We start from the raw sequence: 22,028 nt of genomic DNA on the forward strand, positions 1-22,028 counted from the left end.
TCCATGTTGTTGCAAATGGCATTATTTCATTCTTTTTATGGCTGAGTAGTATTCCACTGTATATGTGTGCCACGTCTTCTTAATCCATTCATCTGTTGATGGACATTTAGGTTGTTTCTATGTCTTGGCTATTGTTAATAGTGCTGCTATGGGTGCATGTTATCTTTCTGAATTATAGTTTTGTCCAGACATATGCCCAGGAGTGGGCTTGCTGGATCATATGGTAGTTCTATTTTTAGTTGTTTGGGGGAACTTCCATACCTTTTTCTACAGTGATTGTACCAATTTACATTCCCACCAACAGTGTAGGAGGGTTTCCTTTTCTCCACATCCTCTCCAGCATTTGCTATTTGCAGGGATTTATTGCTTTGCTTTCGCCTAACTCCAAACTCTCTTAGGGCAGAGAAGCAGCTATCTGAAGGGTGTTCCTCAAAAACATTGAAAGGCAAGAGACTTACCTGCCAATGCCCATGGCAAACAACATGCCAAAATCCAAGAAAGAAAAACTGAGGTGTGAGATTCTTTGAAACATAAGGGCTTTGAAATGCTCCCATATATACCTGGGTATCTGGAAAACCATGTGTATGCCCAGGGCAGGACTCAGTCAGAAAAGACTGGAGAAGACCATTAGACTTCACCTCTGGCTAATCTTTAGACTCAGCCCAATAAATGGCTAGAACAACGAATCAGAAGATCAATAAGTAAGTAGATGACTTGAAAGACACTATAAACCAATTAGGTCTAATAGACACCTATAAAACAGCCCACACTGGAGTTCCCCTTGTGGCTCAGTGGTTAGAAACCCGACTAGCATCCATGAGGATGCCGGTTCAATCCCTGGCTTTGCTCAGTGGGTTAAGGATCCAGCATTGCTCTGAGCTGTGCTGTAGGTTGCAGACATGGCTTGGATTCTATATTGCTGTGGCTGTGGTGTAGGCTGGCAGCTGCAACTCCAATTGGACCCCTAGCCTGGGAACTTCCATATGCTGCATGTGCAGCCCTAAAAACTAAAAAACAAAACAAAAAACAGCCCACATCAAAATAGCAGAGTATATATTCTTCTCAAATACTCATGGCAACTAAGATTGACCATATATTAAGCCACAATCCAAGTCTCAATACATTTTATAAAATTGAAATCATACAAAGGATCTTCTTTGCCATAGTAGAGTCAAACTAGAAATCAGTAACAAGTTAGATTCTCACCTCATAGCATATAAACAATTAACTAAAAAGGAATCAATACTTAACTGTAAGAGTTAAAACCACAAAATCCTTAGAAGGAAACTTTGGAGTAATACCTCATGATCTTAGATTTAGCAATAGTTTTTTAAACAAGAAACCAAACACATAAAGCAACAAAAGAAAAATGTAAATAATTTGGCTTTGACTTACAGATTATTTGACTTCAAAATTAAAAGCTCTTGTGCCTCAAAGGACTCTGTCATGAGTGTGAAAGGAGAGCCCATAGGATGGGGGGAAATATTTGCAAAGCACACATCTGATAAGTGTCTAGTATCCATGATATAAAAAGAATTCTTTCAACTCAAAAACAAAAAGACAATCTAAGAAAAAAATAGGCAAAGACCTTGAAAAGACGTATCTCTAAAAGTATATACAAATGGCCAATGAGCACAAGAAATGATGCTCGATATCATTAGTCATTAGGGAAGTGCAAATCCAACCCACAATGAGATAACACTTCGCACCTGCAACGATGGTCATAAAAAGAAAAAGAACAAGGGTTGAGGATATAGAGAGACTGAATGGAGTACTTACATGCTACAGCATGGATGAATATTGAAAGCATGATGCTGGAGTTCCTGCTGTGGTGCAATGGGATCAGCAGCCTCTTGGAGTGCTGGATCGCAGGTTCAATCCCTGGCCCAACACAGTGGGTTAAGGATCTGGCGTTGCCACAGCTGTGACCTAGGCCATGACTGTGGCTCGGATCTGATCCCTGACCTGGGAACTCCATGTGCCGCAGGGCGGCCAAAAAATGAAAAAGAAAGCAAGCAAGAAAGCATGATGCTAAGTGAAAGAAGCCAGACACAACAGGACACATATTGTAAGATTCCCTTTGTATGAAATATCAGGAAATGGCAAATCCATAGAGACAGAAAGTAGGTAAGTGGTTATAAGGGGCTGGGAAGGGGGGAAATGGAATGACTGCTGATGACATTTCTTTTTAGAATAGTAAAACAATTCTAGAACCAGCTAGTTCTGCGATGGTTGCACAACATTGTAAATGTACTTTATGTCACTGGGATTTTTTTTTTTTTTTTTGCTCTTTAGGGCCGCACCTGCGGCATATGGAGGTTCCCAGGTTAGGGGGGTCGAATCGGAGCTGTAGCTGCCGGTGTACACCACAGCCACAGCAACGCAGGATCCAAGCCACATCTGCAACCTACACCACAGTTTACAGCAACGCCCGATTCTTAACCCACTGAGCGATGCCAGGGATTGAACTTGCATCCTCATGGATACCAGTTGGATTCATTTCCGCTGAGCCATGACAGGAACTCCCTGGGATGTAGATTTTTAAATGGTACATTTTAGGTATAATTAACAGTAACAACAAGATGCTCCAAAGAGACCCAGCTGCCATCTGAAGCCACTTGATGCCACATGGAGCAGAATGATTGCCAGTATCTGCCCTGCTCACATTCCTTCCATACAAAATTATGAGATGTAATAATTTTTTTTTTAATTACTTCCTCCTGGTTTCCGGTTCCCCATGCAAAGAGCTTGGGAATCATCACTGTCACAACAAGTAAAAAGCTGAACAGACTGAAAAATCAACAATTCCTGGATCCATAAGAGCAGGAAGATGTAGTGTAAAGCCCCAATATTGGTGAGACAGACAAATAACAGGGAGTCATGGCTTCTTGGAGCAGAGATTCATGACCAAAAACCAGCATGAGAACCAGTGTTGGGGTTGGAAAACCTGAACTATAATTGACAAATTGCTAGATGCTCAGTGTGAACCAGTCTGGGATTTAAAAACTCCAGCTTTTGGTTTTCAAGATGTCAGTCCTTCCCAGCTTGATCTATAGAGTCAATGCAATACCAATCAAAATCCCAGCAAGGTGGAATTCCCGTTGTGGCTCAGCAGGTTAAGAACCCGACTAGTATCCATGAAGATTTGGGTTTGATCCCTGACCTCACTCAGTGGGTTAAGAATCTGGCATTGCCGTGAGATGTGGTGTAGGTCACAGACACAGCTTGGATCCAGCATTGCTGTGGCTGTGGTGTAGACCAGCAGCTGCAGTTCTAATTCAACTCCTAGCCTGGGAAATTCTGTATGCCATGGGTGTGGCTCAAAAAAAAAAAAAATCCCAGCAAGTTATCTTGTGGATACCAATAAACTGATTCTAAAGGTTATATGGAAAATAAAAAGATTCAGAATAGCCCACACTACACTGAAGGAAAAGAACAAAGGTGGAGGACTGATGCCACGTGACTTCAAGACTTATAAAGCTACAGTAACCAAGAAAGTGTGGTATTGACAAAAGAATGGACAGGTCAATGGAATGAAATAGAGAAGTCAGAAATAGACCCACATAGAATTGTCAATTGCTCTTTAACAATGGAGCAAAAGCAATGCAATGGAACCAAGATAGTCTTTTCAACAAATAGTCCTGGAAAAACTGGACATCCACAAGCAGCCAAAACAAAACAAAATGAATTAGACACAGACCTTACGCCCTTCACGAAAACTAACATGAAATAGATCAGAGACCTGGATGTAAAAATGCGAAACTATAAAATTCCTGGAAGATAACATAAGAGAAAAGCTAGAGGACCTCGGGTATGGCAAATACGTTTTAGATACAATCCCAGAGGCTCAATCCATGAAAGAAAAATTGACAAGCTGCACTTCACTGAAGTTGAAAATTCTGCTCTGCAAAAGAAAATGTCAAGAGAATGGGAAGTCAAGTCACAGATTGGGAGAAAAATTTTGCAAAAGACATATGCGATAAAGCACTATTCTCCAAAATATACAAAGAAGCTCTTAAAACCCAGCAATACAAAAAAACCAAACTGACTACAAAATGGGCCAAAGCAACGGAGACCTGCTGTATAGCACAGAGAACTCAATCCAATATTTTATTTATTTATTTATTTATTTATTTATTTATTGTCTTTTTGCCTTTTCTAGGGCCACACCTGCGGCACATGGAAGTTCCCAGGCTAGGGGTCTAGTTGGAGCTACAGCTGCCGACCTACACCACAGCCACAGCAACGCAGGATCTGAGCCTCGTCTTTGACCTACACCACAGCTCACGGCAATGCCGGATCCTTAACCCACTGAGTGAGGCCAGGGATCGAACCCACAATCTCATGGTTCCTAGTCGGATTCGTTAACCACTGAGCCATGACGGGAACTCCTCAACCCAATATTCTTTGATAATCTATATGGGAAAAGATTCTGAAAAAGAATGGGCTGTGTATATGTCTAACTGAATCACTTTGTTGTACAGCAGAAATATCACTGCATTGTAAATCAACTATTATTCAGTAAAACTTTACAAAATGAAAAAAACAAAAACAAAGAAATGGACCAAAGATAACAGTCATCTCACCAAAGATGATAAAGGGATAGCAAACCAGCATATTCTGTGGACAAGATGTTGCCCATCATATCATCAAGGAAATGCAAATTAAAACAACAGTGAGATGCTACTACACTCTGATCACAATGCCCAAAGTCCAGGACACTGACACTACCAAATATTGTTGAGGATTGTGGAGCAATAGGAATTCTCATGGCCTGTGCGAACACAAAATGATACAGCCACTTTGGAAGACAGTTTGGCAGTTTCTTACAAGACGAAACATACTTTTGCTACAGAACCCAGCAATCTCTCGCCTTGATATTTAGCCAAAGAAGTTGAACTTATGGTCACACAAACACTTGCACGTGGGTGTTTATAGCAACTTTAAATCACCCAAACTTGGAAGCACCCACAAGGTCCTTCAGCAGATGAATAGATAAAGAAACGGGTACATCCAGACAATGGAAGATCTCTTGGCGCTTAGGAGACGCGAGCTGGCAAGCCATGAAAAGACAGATGAACCTTAAGTGCATATTCCTAAGTGAAAGAAGCCAGTACGAGACGACACGACCAGATGCTGTGTGATTCCAGCTACATGCCATTTTGGAAAAGGTAAAACTATGGAGACAATGAAAAGCCCAATGGATGCTGGAGGTTGGAGGGATTGAGGGGGGATAGATAGGGGGAGCACAGAGGGTGTTCAGGGCAGTGAAAATACTCTGTATGATACCATAATGATGATTACATGACATTGTACATTTATCCAAACCCATAGAATGAACCACACCAAGAGTAAATCCTGGCGTTCCCGTCGTGGCTCAGTGGTTAACGAATCCGACTAGGAACCATGAGGTTGCGGGTTCAATCCCTGGCCTCACTCAGTGGGTCAAGGATCCGGCGTTGCCGTGAGATGTGGTGTAGGTCGCTGATGTGGCTTGGATCCCGAGTTGCTGTGGCTGTGGTGTAGGTCGGTGGCTATAGCTCCGGTTGGACCCCTAGCCTGGGAACCTCCATATGCCGCAAGTGCGGCCCTCAAAAGACAAAAAAAAAAAAAAAAAAAAAAAAAAAAAGAGTGAACCCTAATGTAAACTACAGGCTCTGGGTGACTATAGCGTTAATGCAGCTTCATCAGTTGTAACAAACATATCTCCTCTCATGGGGGAGGCTGCTAATGACCGAGGCTGTGTATGCGAGGGGGCGGGGATATGTGGGAAATCTCGGTCCCCTCTCAATTTGCTGTGAGCCCAAAATACAAAGTCTAAAGAAACTCACTGCAATAGACTGAATGTTAGCGTGTCCCCAAAACTCAAGTTGAAATTCTGAATCCCGATGAGATGTATTAGAAGTGGGCCTCTAGAGTTCCCATCATGGCTCGAATCTGACTAGTATCCATGAAGACACAGGTTTGATCCTTGGCCTTGCTTAGTGGGTTAAGGATCCAGCACTGCCGTGAGCTATGGTGTAGGTCGCAGACGAGGCTCAGATCGTGACTGTGGCTGTGGCCGGCTCTGGCTACACCCTGAGCCTGGGAACCTCCATATGCCATGGGTGAGGCCCTAAAACGACCAATAAAAAAAAGAAAAGAAAAGAGAGAGAGAGAGAGAAGTGGGGCCTTTTGGATGTGATTAGGTTGTGAGGGTGAAGTCCTCGTGAGTGGGATTAGTGCCCTTATAAAAGAGACCCAGAGAGCTCCCGCGTGCTCTTCCATGTGAAGATACGAGTCAGCAGTCTGTCATCTGGAATAGAGTTCTCACCAGAAGTCAACTGTGCTGGCTCCCCAATCTCAGACCCCCACCCTCCAGAACTGTGAGAAATAAATTTCTGTTGTTTTTAAGCCACTGGCTCTATGGTATTCTGTTATAGCAGCTGGAACTGATTGAGACACTTACAATCCAATCATGGTATTTGATTATGCTTGATGTGGAAATGTTGAACTGAACAAGGAAATTGTAAAAGATAGAAATTAGGAGTTACTGGAGTTCCCTTGTGGCACAGTGGGTTAAGGATCCAGTGTTGTTGTTGCAGCGGCTTGGGTCACTGCTGTAGCGCGGGTTTGATCCCTGGCCCAGGAACTTCCGCGTGCCAAGGCTGTGGGGAAAAAAAATGAGTTCCTATTCACAATGTATCAGCAGAGAGAAAACTATCAAATTCTAGAAGTCAACGAGAGAAAATGCTGTTGTTGCTGCTGCTGCTGTCACAGAAAACTGGCCTTACTTAAGTGATTATGACATGTGGTTAGGAAGCCTCTGTAAAGGTGCTGTCACCTCAATCGAGGTGGGGAGGAAAAAGCACAGACTAAAACCCACAAACATGATCTGGAACCCCATCAAGACAGACAAATATATCTCCATTCTTGTCACCTCTAATCTTGGTGACAAGGGTGCCTGTAGAAACCAGGGCCCTGCTTCCTGGAACTAGCTGTAAACATCTGGTCCGAAAGACAGAGAGACCGAGGGAGAGTCCAGGGGAAGGCAGAGACGTTGCAGGCCCCGCTGCTGCTTCATACCAGGAAGAGGATGTGCAGGTCAGCAGCCATGGGTCAGAGCCACCAAACGGGGGCTGCCTCTCCTCCACCACAGTCTCTCATCTCCCAGAATCTCCCCGTGGCACCCTCTGACCGGAAACGAGCAGGAAGTGGAAGTGTCTGTAGTGCGAATCACCCATCAAGGGCACACATCACACCAGGCACCTCTTGTCATCTTGGCACCTATGAACATCTCTTTAAACAATCCTTAGACAATAACCGAGTCATAAATCTGCCTAATCTGATGCATCCCTCCCACCCACAACCAAGAAAACACTAACCCTTCTCTGAAAGAGGGCACGAAGCCTTATCTTTTCGTCTTGCTCATTTGTTTTTACCTGATTCACAACCCCATTTAATATCCTGTATCTTTTTTTTTTTTTTTTGCTTTTTAGGGCCATACCTGCAGCATATGGAGGTTCCCAGGCTAGGGGTCGAATCAGCGCTGCAGCTGCCGGCCTACACCACAGCCACAGCAACATGGGATCCGAGCCACATCTGCGACCTACACCACAGCGCACAGCAAGGCTAGGGATTGAAACTGCATCCTCATGGATACTAATCGAGTTCATAACTCACTGAGCCACAGTGGGAACTCCAATATCCTGTACCTTAAATCCCGAAAAATATAGTTACTAACACATCTTGTGTTAGAAGATGAGAGGATGTCAAAACCAAAATTAAGTGGTTAATATATATGTGAATTAATTCATACAAAAATCAAGCCATACTCATAGTCATTACACTCCTCAATTTTGCATGTGGTTATTACGGTCCTGCGGTTTACTTCCACTGCACATGCTCTTAGCCTCACAAGCTTTTCCCCTGGTGACTCTCCTTCTCCTCCTGATGGGGTTGACACAACCTTTCACTCCTGAGGTTCAATCATTAGCAGTCCCGAAGGAATTAGGGTGGGGTAGTTTCCACCGACTTATTTTTCATTTATTTATGGCTGGCCTGCAGCATGTGGAGGTTCGCAGGCCAGGGATTGACCATGAGCCACAGCAGTGACAACGCTGAATCTTTAACCACCAGGCCACCAGGGAACTCCTCCACTGACTTTATTTTTATTTTTTATTTTTTAAAATGATTTTTATTTTTTCCATCCTTCATTGACTTTTATCAGTGGACTTGGGAGTGCTGAGAAGTGTCCTACAGGAGCTCCTGCAGCGTTGAACGGAAGGGGTGAAGGTGGGCGTCTTTGTCTTGTTTTTGATCTTACAAGGGATCCTTTCAATTTTTCACAAAGGAATAGCTCTGTATGCTGTACATTTCTGGTGTAAAATCTTAAATGCTGTCGAATCTTTCTTTATGTACAGTTGTTGCATTTCATCCCATATGTTTTCTTCATTCTTTAGGATTACCATATGATTTTATTCTTTTACTCTTTTAATAAAAAGCTATAGTTATGTTGCCTGTAAGCTCCAAATTCACCTTTTTGTCCTGCTCTGAAAAAAAAGGTCCTTACATTTTTTCCCCTCGTGGCAGTTGTTCCTGAAGTTTACCTCCAGATGGCGCCAGAGACAGTGAAAGGGGAAAGTTTGGCTTTCTGCTTCTGAGTTGCTGGCACAGCGGGCTTCCCCTGGCCCTGAAGATTCTCCAGCATCAGCCTCTGTACCTCGCCTGGCTTCTCCAGGGCGGGCTGGTGCAGGGCAGTATGGCCAGCACCAGTCCATGGCCGGCAGCTTCCTTTACAGCTCCCTGGGGCAATAAGAGTGCTTCTGGTGAAACACCTGTGTACGACACTGCCAGTCATTCAAAGGAAGATTTCTAGAAACTTCCAGGGGGCAGAATTCCAGAAAGTTCCACCGGTGTGGCAGCGCTACAACTTCACTGACAATTCTGTGAGTTTCTGCCAGGCTCCTCCAGCCAGATGAGAATTTCAGCACTGAGCGTGGGGATACTTTGCCTTGGGCAGAAAAGTACCCCTTGTGTGTGTTGCTCGAGTATTTTATTTCAGTCCTGTAGTGAGGTGCTGTCTCTACGGCACTGCTAGCTCAGCTATGTTTTGGAAGAGACTTTTCCCACCGTGAATTACCTCAGCCCTGGGCCAAGGGACTTTGCCTTGGATGCTTCATCTCTAATTTCAGAGGGTGGCACCATGAAAATTCTTTGCCATACATTGAGTCACAGCTGGGTCTCTCCAACAAGGTCTAGGCTTCAACCCTTGAGGGAGTGGTTCCTTGTATGCTCGATCTCGGCGTGAGGAGAAATTTCTTTGGTCCTCCATCCCCGACTCTTCCTGGGAGATGGTCCTTACATTGTTGCACTACCCCCACCCACAGGGGGATGGGTCCTGGCTCTGTCTCATAGACTCTGTGGGCTGGGGCTATGTCTGAGATGCTCCATCTCAGCCCTAGGAGGGAACTTTCCACAAGCGTTCTCTTTCTCTCAGTCCTGAGGTATGATACGTTCTTGGGGGCTCAGTCTTGGCCTTGGGGAGGGAGACTAACCCTTGGATGCTTGGATGCACTGTAGAGGGCTCAGTGATGTTGGGGTGCTTTCCTTCGTTGCTCCACGGCAGCCATGAAGTGGCGCAGCAGCTACCATGGATGCTCTGTCTCTGCCCAGGAGTAGGAAATGACTGGTTTTCCTTTGGGTGCTGTGTCTCAGGCCTGCGGGGGACCCTGCCTTGGGTGCTCCTCACAGTAATGTTGGGTGGGGAGGGTGTTTGCTTCCCAACCTCTGCTTGGGTTGGGAACTCTCTCTTGGGTGGTCCGTCTCAGTCCTGCAGGTGGTACTTTTCCTAGGACCCTCTGTCTCAGTTGCTCAAGGGAGACCCTCTTCCTCGGTTGCCGTGTACCAGCTCTGGGGGTGGAGTTCTCCTTCCAGTGCTTTCTCTCAGACCCAAGGGCTCTTCTTTGGATGCTTCGTATCAGCTCTGTAATGAGGGAATTTTTCCTTGGAGGTTCTATCTCACCCCCAGGGGTGGGGGTTGGAGGGATCTTCTCTGGGTGTTCTGTCACAAATTTATGAGGTCAGAGTTCCAGTAGGTTCTGACGCTATGGTACCGAAACGCCTTCTGCACCACTCAGTGATTCACACCTGGACTTTGCCATCAAAGCTACGTCCCAGCTTGGGGAGAGTGACGTGGGGACATTGTGTCTCAGCCTGGGAGGAGTCCTCGTTCTTGCAGGCTCTATATCATGTTCCAGAGCATGGATTTCCCGCAAATTCCACGGGTGTGAGACTATAAGCCCTCTCTGCCATTCTGTGAGCCACAGCTGGGCTTCTCCAACGTGGCCTGGATTTCTGCCCACGGTTTGGAGGGGAGTGACTATTTTTCTAGTGGTGGAGGGGCTCTTCCTTGGGTGCTCTGTCTTCCATTTGAGGTGGGAGGACATTTCTTTGGGTGCTCTGTCTTCCATTTGAGGTGGGAGGACATTTCTTTGGGTGCTACATGTCAGTACTGCAAGAGTGGCTTCTTCCTTGATTGCTCTCTCTCAGAGAGGGGGGAGAATTTTCTTTGGATGTTCTATCGAAACTTGAGGCTGGCTCTTCTTTGGCAGCTCTCTCTCAGCTGTGGGAAGAGTCACATCAGTGGCCACTTTCTTTTAGTCCTGGAGCGGGATGCTTCTTCTTCGTTGCTCTGTATCAGCTCCTCAGTGCGGAGATATAGCCTTGGGAGCTCTGCCTCCGCCCTGGGTGCACCATTTCAGCTGTGGCGGGCTACCTCATTCGGAGGTTCTATGTCAGTCTAGGATAATGGCTCATCATTAGTGTGCTTTGTATTAGTTTTGGGATGGAAGCTCTCTCTGTGGCTCTCTTTCTCAGTCCTAGCAGACGACTTTACCCTTGGGACTCTATCTCAGCCCTGTTAGCTACAGATCTTTCCTTGGATTTGCAATTGCAAACCCCAGGTGGTTTGTCTCTAGTACTCTGTTTCAGCATTGCTGGAATTTCTCTCCACTCTGAGGAATAGGACTTTCCTTGAGTGCTCTATCCCCTGGAGAGGATTCTTCTTTTGTGTTCTCTGACTCTACCCTGCAAGGATCTTGCTTGGCGCTGTCTTAACATGGATGGGGTAGGGTGGTGGAGAAGGGTACTTCCAGTGCTCCCTCTTCTTCCAGGAGGGGGTCGAAGTCTTCTTTGGGTGCTCTAACTCATCCACGGAGAGGGCTCTTCTTTGGGTCTCTATCTTAGCGCTTTGGGAAAGACTCTTCTGTAGGAGATCTCAGATCTCCTTGGTGCTGGGGCAGAGGGGAGGGGCTTCGCCTTGGATGCTTTATCTCAGCCTGAGCAGAAGTCTTCCTGGGGTGCTACTCTCATCTCTGAGCAGGAGAGTCTTCCTTGTGGGAATCTAATTCAGTCCTTGGGGCGTTCTGCCTTGAGTGCCTTAAATCAGCCAAGGAGGGGAAGGTGGTTTTTCCTTGAATGTTTGTTCCCAGCAATGGCTGGTGGATGGGAGTGAGGGGATGGACTTGCTTGGGTGCTGTGATAAATGACCATAGACTTGGGTGGCTTATCAACAACAGAAATCTATTTTGTACAGTTCTGAAGGCTGGAAGTTTGAGATCACGGTGCCAGCAAAGACAGGTTCTGGTGAGAGCTCTCTACCAAGTGTGACTCTTCCTTTTATCCTCACAAGATGGAAGGAGAGCTAGCTAGCTTTTTGGCCTCTTCTTAAAATGGCATTAATTCTACCCCCATGAGGGTGAAGCTCTCATGACTTAATTACCTCCCAAAGACGCCACCTCCAAACACCATCACACTGGGATCAGAGTTTCAATATTTAGATTTTGGGGAGTGGGCACATTCAGTTCATTGCAGGCTCTTTTTCAGCTTTGAGGATAGAGGCTGGTCTTTATATCTCCTTTTTCTATATTTAGAGTTCTCTTGATGTCTTACTAGCCAATTTCTTCTTATTCTATTCTCCCCTTATAGTCAATAATTTCTTTATCATAAACATTCACTGTTCAAACTACGGTGTGGTTTCTCTCTCTTGATTCAAAACAGTATGAAACAGAGTTGGTGCTGTAAGCAGTCCCTAAAGTAGACCCTTGGGATGAGGTTGGGGGACTTACTTGGTTATGCCTCTGGGCTTGAGTACCGTGTTCTGCTTCTTGCTAATGGGAAATGGGATGAAAGTACACCATGGCTTGAAATGACATCACAATTTGTAAAATTGTCATGATGGATGATTGCCATAAAGTGCCAGCTAAAGTACTGGGGAGCTAATGTATCCAAATGGTTCCAGCAATGCATGAGCGTTCCACTTGCATCACATCCTCACAGACATATGGTATAGTCTGTCTTTAATTTTAGCTATTCCGGTGGGTGTTTAATGAAATATCATCATGGCTTTAATTTGCATTTCTTTGATGATTAAATAAGTTGCAGCACCTATTTATATGTTTAATAGCCATTTGGATATGTCCTTATGACGTACCTTTTAAGGCATTTCATCCATATTTGGGTTATCTTTTTCTTATCAATTTGTAGGAGCTCTGAATTCAACTCCTTGACTCATGAATATCTTCTATGAGTCTCTAGTTTACTCTTTCACTCTCTTAATAGTGTCTTTGGATGAAGAGAAGTTGTTTTTTTAATTAAATCCAGTTCATCGATCTTGGGTTTTTTGTATTCTGTTTAAAAACCTACACCCCCCCCAAAAAATCATGAAGATGATATTCCAAATTATCTTCTAGATCTTTGACCCCTATAAAATACATTATTGTGTATGCAGTGAAATAAAGGTCAAGTTTCATATTTCCAACATGGTTATCTAGTGGACTTATTAAAAATATAATTATTTCTGCACAGATATGCAGTAAACTTTTTATGATAGGGATTGTATTACATCTATAAATCAATCCTGAGTGTATTGCCAACCTAACAATAACAAGTTTTCCAATCCATGAACATGAGAAGTCATTCCATTTATGCCTTCTTTAAATTTTTCCAGTAATGTGTAATTTTAGAGTACATGTTTTGGACTTCTTTTAATAAATTTGTTCACAACTATCCTGTCTTTAAATGCCATTGTGAAGGAGATTTTTTAAAACTAGATTTTCTGATTGGTTATTGCTAGTGTAGAAAAACAATTGATTTTTGTATATTGCCCTTGTATCCTGCAACTTTGCTGAACTTATTCATTAGTTTGGATGTATTTTTAGTGGATTCCTTAGGGATCTCTGTGTACAACATCATGTTATATGCAAATAGTGATAGTAACGATTCTTCCGTTCCGTGATATTGGGGCTGATTTTCCCTGCTAGAACTTCCAGTACAATATTGAAGAGAAGTATTGAGAACAGACATCTTTTCCTTGTTTCCAGTGAAGGAGGAAGCGTACAGTCTTTCATATCATAGTTCACATATTTCCTACCAATGTTAAGTCTGGGGTTTTTGTAGATGCCTGTTATCAGGTTGAGGAAGTACTTTTCTGTCCGAGTTTGTTGGTATTTTCATCATGAAAAGATTTTGATTTTGTCAAATGCTTTTTCTGTATCTATTGACATGGTCAGATGATTTTTTTTCTTGTCCGTTCTTCTGTTAATACGATGTATTACATTAATTAATTATAAACCAACTTTTCATTCATGGGATAAATCCTTTTTGATCTTGGTGTATAATCCTTTTCACATGTAGCTGAATTTTGTTTGTCAATGTTGTGTTGAAGATTTTTTCATTTGTATTCATGAAGGATATTGGCCTATAGTTATTTTTCTTGTGATGTCTTTGTCTAGCTTTGGGACAGGTAACACCGGCCTTACAGAATGAGCAAGTGTTCCTTTCTCTTTTTTTTTCTTTTCTTTTCTTTCTTTCTTTTTTTTTGAAGACACTGCTAAGGATTGGTATTTTTTCTTTCTTAAATATCTGATAAAATTTACATGTGAAGCCACTTCATCTGGGTTTGTATTTGTGGGAAGATTTTAAATTTCTAATTTAATCCCTTTCTCAGTATAGTTCTATTTAGTTTTTTTTTTTTTTTTTTTTTTGGACTTTTTGCTATTTCTTGGGCCGCTCCCGCGGCATATGGAGGTTCCCAGGCTAGGGGTTGAATCAGAGCTGTAGCCACCGGCCTACGCCAGAGCCACAGCAACGCGTGATCCGAGCCGCGTCTGCAACCTGCACCACAGCTCACGGCAACGCCGGATCGTCAACCCACTGAGCAAGGGCAGGGACCGAACCCGCAACCTCATGGTTCCTAGTCGGATTCGTTAACCACTGCGCCACGACGGGAACTCCCTATTTAGATTTTTTTACTTCTTGAGTCAGTTCAGTAATTGGTGTCTTCCAGGAATTTTTCAATTTTATCTAAACTATCTAATTTTTTTACATTAAGTTGTTCATAATGTAATCCTTCTAATTTCTGTAAGATCAGTATTGGTGCTTTCACTTTCCTTCCTAAGTTTGATAATTTGGGCATTTCTTTCTTTTTTCCTTAGCCAGTCAAGCTAAAGATCTGCTGATTTTTTTTATCTTCTCAGTGAACCAACTTTTGATTTCATTGGTTTTCCTCATGATTTTTCTGTTTTATAGTTTAGTGATTTTTCCACTCTAATCTTCTCAGTTTCCTTCCTTCTGCTTACTTTTATTAAATATACAAATTTAAAACTTATGGGGTAAAAAAATTATTTGCTTCATTTAAAGTAGGATTCAGAACTTCACACATAAAAATGTTTATGGCAAAGTCATTTAGACCACTTAACAAGAGATTTCATCTGCTAAAAAAAGACAAGATTTTGTTTAGGACATTTGTTGATTATGAAAATATCAAGTCTAGCTTGCATTAAGGTTTTTATTGTGTGAGTAGGTTATTTTGTAATACTTTAGCATTTAGAATGTCCACTTTTTCTGAGTGCCCACATCTACCCAGATCCAAGTTTATTTTGCTCAAGCTCAAGGGTGTGTGTGTGTGTGTGTGTGTGTGTGTGTGTGTGTGCTTTAATCAGCACACACACTACCCTCTTTTTTAAATTTAGTTTTTATTTTATATTGGAGTATAATTGATTTACAATGTCTGTTCATTTCAGGTATATAGCAAAGTGATTCAGTGATACATATACATATATCCATTCTTTTTCAGATTCTTTTCACATATTGGTTATTACAGAATATTGAGTAAAGATCCTGAATATGCAATGGAGAGAAGACAGTCTCTTCAATAAGTGGTGCTGGGGAAACTAGACAGCTACATGTAAAGGCTACATGTACATCTAACACTATACGCAAAAATAAATGGATTAAAGAGCTAAATGTTAGACCGGATACTATAAAACTCTTAGAGGAAAACAGGCAGAACACACTTTGACATAAATCCCAGCAATATCTTTTTGGATCCACCTCCTAGAGTAATGAAAATAAAACCAAAAATAGGAGTTCCCATCCTGGCACAGTGGTTAACAAATCCGACTAGGAACCATGAGGTTGCGGGTTCGATCCCTGCCCTTGCTCAGTGGGTTAACAATTCGGCGTTGCCGTGAGCTGTGGTGTAGGTCGCAGATGCGGAACGGATCCCGTGTTGCTGTGGCTCTGGCGTAGGCCGGTGGCTACAGCTCCGATTCAGCCCCTAGCCTGGGAACCTCCATATGCCGCGAGAGGGGCCCAATAAATGGCAAAAACGAAAACAAAAACAAAAACAAACCAAAAATAAATAAATAGTACCTAATTAAACTTAAAAGCTTTTGCACAGCAAAGGAAACTGTAAACAAAATGAAAAAACAACCCACAGAATGGGGAAAGTTTCAGCAAGGGAGTTGATTCTAGATCTTAGAACATGCTCTAGATCCTAGATGTGAGATTCTAAACTCTGTTGAGTGCCATGGTACATGTTGCCAAGACAGACTATGAACATGTCCTCCTTAGAGGACCGTACGTTTGAGCGCTACAGTAGCAGTGTCTTTTCCAGTGATCTTCCACTTTGCCAGCAGCGTGCTCTGCTCACGCAAATAGTTAACTATGAGGAATACCTGCGGACATTGGCTTCTCCACCGCAAGAGATGAATCCAGGTCAAACTCAAAGGGTTTATACTTTTAGCTATCTGTCTAAAAGTGCTAAGAAGGTAGGGTAACTATTTCCATTTCTACCCAATTTATGATATTCTTCTTTTAATATTTTTAAAATTGTTTATATATATATAGATAATAGTTGATCTACAATGTTGTGCCAATTTCTGCTGTACAGCAAAGTGACCCATTCATACATACATATACATTCCCTTTCTTATATTATTTTCCATCATGGTAAACTGAGATATTTATAGTATAATTATTTTCTTCTTCAAAGGAAAAATCTTATGCTTCTATTTTTTTTTTAAATAAAACATGACCCGGGGATTCTTGTGTAAACAGAAAGTGGACGTCTCCTGATCCAAAAAAGTGTTGGCTGAACAGAAATAATCGTTGTTATTTATTGGACTAGGGTCTGGTGTTCTAAGTGATCACATTCAGTGCTCACAACTGTTCTGTAGATAAGTATTACTCTCTGTCCTTTAACAAAAAGAAATAAAGGCACAGGACATGCAACCATCTCTTCTGTAACAAAACTAGACCAAAAGTCATTCCACTTTATCCCCAAGTGCTTCAATTAATTGCCATTTTTCTTAATTTTCAATGCCTTGGTTTCCTTATTTTCAGCAATGGAGATAATAATCATACCTAACTCATAGGTCTTGGTGAAGTCTTGAGTAACACCTGTAAAGTGTTTTAAACAGTACCTGGTGGAGTTCCTGTGGTGGCGCAGTGGTTAACAAATCCGACTAGGAACTATGAGGTTGCAGGTTCGATTCCTGGCCTTGCTCAGTAGGTTAAGGATCCAGTGTTGCTGTGGCTGTGGTGTAGGCCGGCAGCTACAGCTCCCATTAGACCCCTAGCCTGGGAACCTCCATGTGCTGCAGGAGCGGCCCAAGAAAAGACAAAAAGACAAACAAACAAACAAACAAACAAACAAAAAACCCACAAAAAAAACCCAGTACCTGGTGTAGAATAAATGTTCAATGAAAATGTTTTCACCTATTCTGGGCTCTTCTTTTATGGGAAATGCAAACTGTTTGGAAAAATTTTTATGACAAAATTATTCATATAATGCAGAGACATATTCTTGGGTTATTCTTTAATGAAAACAACTCTGCACTAATCTATTATACCCTTCAATTTCATGTTTTATCTGCCGCCAACACTGAAAAGCAGTGCCTACACCTGCCCACCTCCAAAGGTGACATATTTGAATCTCCATAAGGTTAGGGGTGGGGAGATGTGTATTTTCAATCTCTTCTACCTTTCACTATTGACATGTATCACTTAATAAAGTGTTAATCAGTATGTTAATATGATTAAAGGACAAAATGACGAAAAAAAAAAAAGCTATTTCCTCCCTTAACAAGGGCTGGAGCAAAATGGTGTGTATTTTTCCAAAGAGACCCCGGTGTGTTTATCACTTTGGTTAATGAGAAGCACTCATTCTGCAGCATTCTTAGTAATCAGGGTTGTACCATGTTTGGGTTTGTACAACACTTTGTATTTTACCTTCTCCTTATTTCACTTAGACTAGATTAAAATCGGATGTGTTTTCTGAAAACAGAGTGTGTGTTGAGCGATGGTAAATCTTTGGTCCATGATGAAAGCTTTTTTAATGATATAAAATGCATGGCCATATGAAGACAGTAATTTTCCAGTGATTGAATTTTGTCTTTAACGGAATATGTCCACTGATGTTTTTCAGCAAACAAAGAATGATGAAGCAGGTCCATTCGCAGCAGGCCTTCAAAAACAAATGAAACATTCTGGAAAGTCCAAGAGCCACTCATCATCTAAGAGAAGGCAAAGTATGTCACTGTGGCTAAGCAAACAGGAAGAGGGGGGACCCCATCTCTAGGGCTAAGCCATGTCCGAGGAAGTTGATAGTTATGTCCTTGAAGGCTGGACAGATATGAGCATGTTTTCAAGTAGAGGGGCAAGGCTTTATTTAGGTGCAAGGCTTCTGAGTGGCTTCAAGAATTAGAAAGATGGAGCAGGTTCCTGAGGCAGAAGGAGGTGACGGGTTCAACAAGAGGATGGGTCTGCTCACATTCTGCCTGTCTTCCCACCCTGCTCATGCTCTAACCCAGTGTAGTCTGGCTCCAGCCTACTGTATGCCAATAAAACAGTTAGCATCAAGGCCACTAGTGTCGGCTGCACTTTGGTATTAATTCCTCAGCAGTATATGATACAGTTGTTCACTCCTTCTTCCATGGAAAACTTTTAGGGTCTCAGATAGCACATTTTCCCAGATTCCTTGCTCCCTTATTAATGATATTTTCTTTCTCCCTTTTCTAATTTTTTCTCTTCTTTCCCACCTTTAAGTATTGCAGGGACCCAAAGATGGATCTTAAACCCCTTTCTCTTCAATCCAGTATCTCTCTAGGGGGTCACATGCAGTCCTACAGCTTTAAATATGATTCCCACTCTAAGAACACTCACCTTTATGCCTCTAGACCACAACTTGCTCCTGAACTTCAGACTCACATAAACATAAAAGTGTAACTACCTGCTGTCCACAGATATGGGAGGTATAAGGAGGTTTAGGAGCCCCAATAGTTAGTTTGTACATATCCATAGTATAAGTGGTCCAACTATAGCCTGGGTCAACTTCCAATGTGAAGTCACTGAACCAGAGTGAGGAAAAGTTGGCCACACTCCATTTTTGAAAGTCATTGCCTAACACCTGCGCACACTTGTTACTTTTATCTACCCAGTAGTTCAGGCTAAAACACTCAGAGCCACTCATGCTTTCTCTTATTATTCTTTGATTATTCTCTGACTTCCCACCCCTTGGCAAGTCCAGGCAACTTGATGCCCAATATAAGTCCCGCATCCCACCACTGCTCTCCATTCCGCTAGTCTTTGCTGCCAGCACCTGCCCCCAGGCTACTGCAGTGGCTTCTTATCTGATCTCCCTGCACCCCATCTTCTCATCGAACCCATTTTCTGTCGCATAGCCAGAGCAGTCATGTCAGCACGGGAATCAGATGGCACCATGTCCATCCTGCAAGCCCACCGTCACCTTCCCCAGGCACTCAGGACAGAGTCTGAACTCCTGACTACAGTCTACCAGCTCTGCTCGCCCTGGCCCCTCCACCCTCTCCTAGCACGAGTCCCCCTTGCTCTCTCGGCCCCTGTCCTTGGCTCTCTGATCCCGGCTCCTCCACTCCTGGGCTCCCACGCTGGCCTTTCCCGCAGCCCGGACCTCTTCCTCTGCCTGGGCCCAGGCCGGCTCTCCCCGCTCCAGGCTCTGCCCACAGGACACGTCCTCAGAGGGCGCTGGCCGCCCTCGTGGTCCACCGAGGCCCGCGTCCTGCCCTCTGTCCCCCGGCCCCGCGTGCTTCTTCCCTCAGACGAACGAACCCAGGCTGGAATTGCGGGCTTGGGTCACGGGACACTTGCTGCCTGGCGTCCCCGTGAGAATGAACGTCCCCCCAGGGCAAGGGCTGCTTCTGTGTGTCCTGCCGGCTGCCGCCCCGCAGCTCCTGGCACGGTGCCCGGCCCGGAGGAGGATGAGCCCCTGGAGGAGAGGTGCCAGGGCCGGAGCACCAGGAAGTGCGCTTTTCTGCGCCAGGAAAGATGCGGGAGAGGCCCCCGGGCTGACAGGGACTCTGGCGATGGAGTGTGACTGTCAGACACGTTGACATCAAGGAGACTCTCAGCTTTTCCGCTTGTGAAGGGCGTTGAGGAGACAGTGAATCAGGAGCGTTGGGAGCCCGTGAATGTCTGCTTCCTAGCCGGACTGTCCAACCACGTTTCTGCCGTCATCGATAGGGCCACGAGAGAAAAGGTGGCTTATTGCATGCTCTTTTCTATTTGTGGGATCGATATTTCCACTTGGTACATCCTTCCACTTTATGAAATAATTTTCTTCAAAATTGCCAAGCACAGGGATGCCACTGTGGGGGTGATAAAATGAATCTAACTCACAGCTCAATCTCTTCATTTGGTTCCCAGATGCTGTGGTCACTCACAATGTCCATGACAAGAGGATGGAAGATAATCAACCCCCACCTGGTGGTTTCTTGTCAAAATCGGCTGTGCCAGGACTTATGAATGTGGCAGGAGACACTGTTCCGCCTGATCAGTTGGATTCTCTGCCTGATGACTTTGCTAGTCTCAGAGAAGATCACCGAATTCACAAACCTGGGAGTAATGCACTTAAAAGAGGAAGCAGAAACCTCAGTGTCTCCGTAGGTGGCCCAAAAGTCAGCGCAGTGTCTGCGACAGGAACTGTGCCACATACATTGCAAATAAGTCCTGCCATGGCACAAAAAATTAACAGTGATATAAAATATCAATTAATGAAGGAAGTTCGGAAGTTTGGGCGAAGTAAGTAGTGAAAGAATGTTTATTAATAAAACCATGGGAAGTCTCTCTTATTTTGTGGTTTAGATTAAATTGAGCCTACCTCTTGAACTCATCCTTTGGCTGAGTTGGGTTGTTACATAATTTAGGATCATTTTTCGTTAATATGTCTAAATACACCTCTTAACCTTTTTAATTTTGCTTGCTTAATATTTACAGTAATTTCCTTGTAGAAATATGCAGGCATTGTTGTTTAAGCATTCAAAAAGCAAACGCTATGTAATGTTCTCATCCGTAAAGAATCGTTACTGACGTAGCAGATGCACTAAGATTGAGTTCTATACAATCCTCATCTCTTTAGAAATACTGATTTTTTTTTAAATATCTTCAGAGTATGAAAGAATTTTCACTTTGCTTGAAGAAGTACAAGGCTCTCTTGCAGTCAAGAAACAATATGTTGAATTTACCATCAAGGAAGCCGCAAGGTGAGTGTGAAAAAGAACTCTCTAATTTTTTTTGGTCTTTTGGTCTTTTTTTTTTTTTGTCTTTTTAGGGCCACACTCACAGCATATGGAGGTTCCTAGGCTAGGGGTCCAATCAGAGCTGTAGCCGCCGGCCTATGCCACAGCCACAGCAATGCAGGATCTGAGCCACATCTGTGACCTACACCACAGCTCATGGCAATACCGGATCCTTAACCCACTGAGAGAGGCCAGGGAGGGAACCTGCGTTCTCATGGATGCTAGTCGGGTTCGTTAACCGGAGCCACAGTGGGAACTCCAGAACTCTCTAATATTTTAAAATGCAGTTGTTCCCAATGCTGAACAAAGGCAGGAACAAACCTTGCCTTGTTTTCTCCAACCCCTGGCCCTCAATTACAGCTCATGCTACTTCGTAGACTTTTAGATTGATATTATTTTAGTCTAACATTCTTTCAATCTCATGGAGGCCTCTAAGCTCAGCTTAGTCTGGGATGAGCCTGAGCCCTCACATGACACTCTTGGCATTTTGCTAAACCATATCTTTCCATTAGGATATACTTTCTAATCCCATGTAGATTAAAAGCTCTATTTTGTATCCACTGCTATGTCTTACACATCGTAGATGCTTTAGACATCTTCTGGTTAATCAAATGCCTCTTTATTTTTAGGTTTAAAAAAAGAGTCTTAATTCAGCAACTTGAGAAGGTCCTAGAAAAATTAGAATCTGCTCACCTTTGCCACAAAGTTGATCACAAGAAAAGCAGATAATTGTATTCTTGCAAAGACCAATGAGAAACAAGGACACATTTATCATGCCACATGATGGAACGAGATGTTGCTGAAGCTTCCTAAGATGTTGTAGTCAAGAGAATTGCTAAGAAGAAAGAGCAGTGGAACCTTTCAATTTTATAATTCTCTGTCAGTAAAAGCTGGGGTTTTGCCCTAAGAATTTCCAGTAAAAGTACAGCTTTTTTGTTTCTTTGTTTGTTCTCTTACCTGAGGAGGTGGATGTTATTAGCTCATCAAGCTAAGTAATATTACAGTCCATCAGCAGGTCACATGGTGGTAGCTGGCATTTATAACTGCCTTCTTTCACTACCCATTTCTTTCTTTCTTTCTTTCTTTTTTTTTTTTTTTTTGGTCTTTTGTCTTTTTAGGGCCACACCCGCAGCATGTGGAGGTTCCCAGGCT

At 43.2% G+C, this 22,028-nt stretch overlaps 1 protein-coding gene across 1 annotated transcript; it reads left to right on the top strand.

The window, feature by feature from the left end:
* The first annotated feature begins 15,768 nt into the window (after positions 1-15,768).
* On the top strand, positions 15,769-21,798 carry LOC100157667 (integrator complex subunit 6-like). Its single transcript, XM_085006709.1, has 5 exons — positions 15,769-16,091; positions 17,750-17,852; positions 20,005-20,379; positions 20,747-20,840; positions 21,506-21,798. Exons 1-5 carry the CDS (start codon positions 15,858-15,860, stop codon positions 21,603-21,605), a joined length of 906 nt encoding a protein of 301 aa, XP_084862835.1. The 5' UTR covers positions 15,769-15,857; the 3' UTR covers positions 21,606-21,798.
* Positions 21,799-22,028: the final 230 nt, after the last annotated feature.

This window comes from Sus scrofa, chromosome X (assembly GCF_054392235.1).
Source record: "Sus scrofa isolate SSC_HxYL_T2T_F1_AM1 chromosome X, Sscrofa_HxYL_maternal_Yorkshire_Landrace_v2.0, whole genome shotgun sequence".
In the NCBI taxonomy this organism is placed as follows: Eukaryota; Metazoa; Chordata; class Mammalia; order Artiodactyla; family Suidae; genus Sus; species Sus scrofa.

Excerpts from the sequence above, each read along its gene's own strand:
- LOC100157667 (XM_085006709.1), top strand. The coding sequence starts at position 15,858 with ATGTTGCCAAGACAGACTATGAACATGTCCTCCTTAGAGGACCGTACG. Across the intron at positions 17,853-20,004 it reads ATCATCTAAGAGAAGGCAAA|ATGCTGTGGTCACTCACAAT; the intron begins GTATGTCACTGT and ends TTTGGTTCCCAG. Across the intron at positions 20,841-21,505 it reads ACCATCAAGGAAGCCGCAAG|GTTTAAAAAAAGAGTCTTAA; the intron begins GTGAGTGTGAAA and ends CTTTATTTTTAG.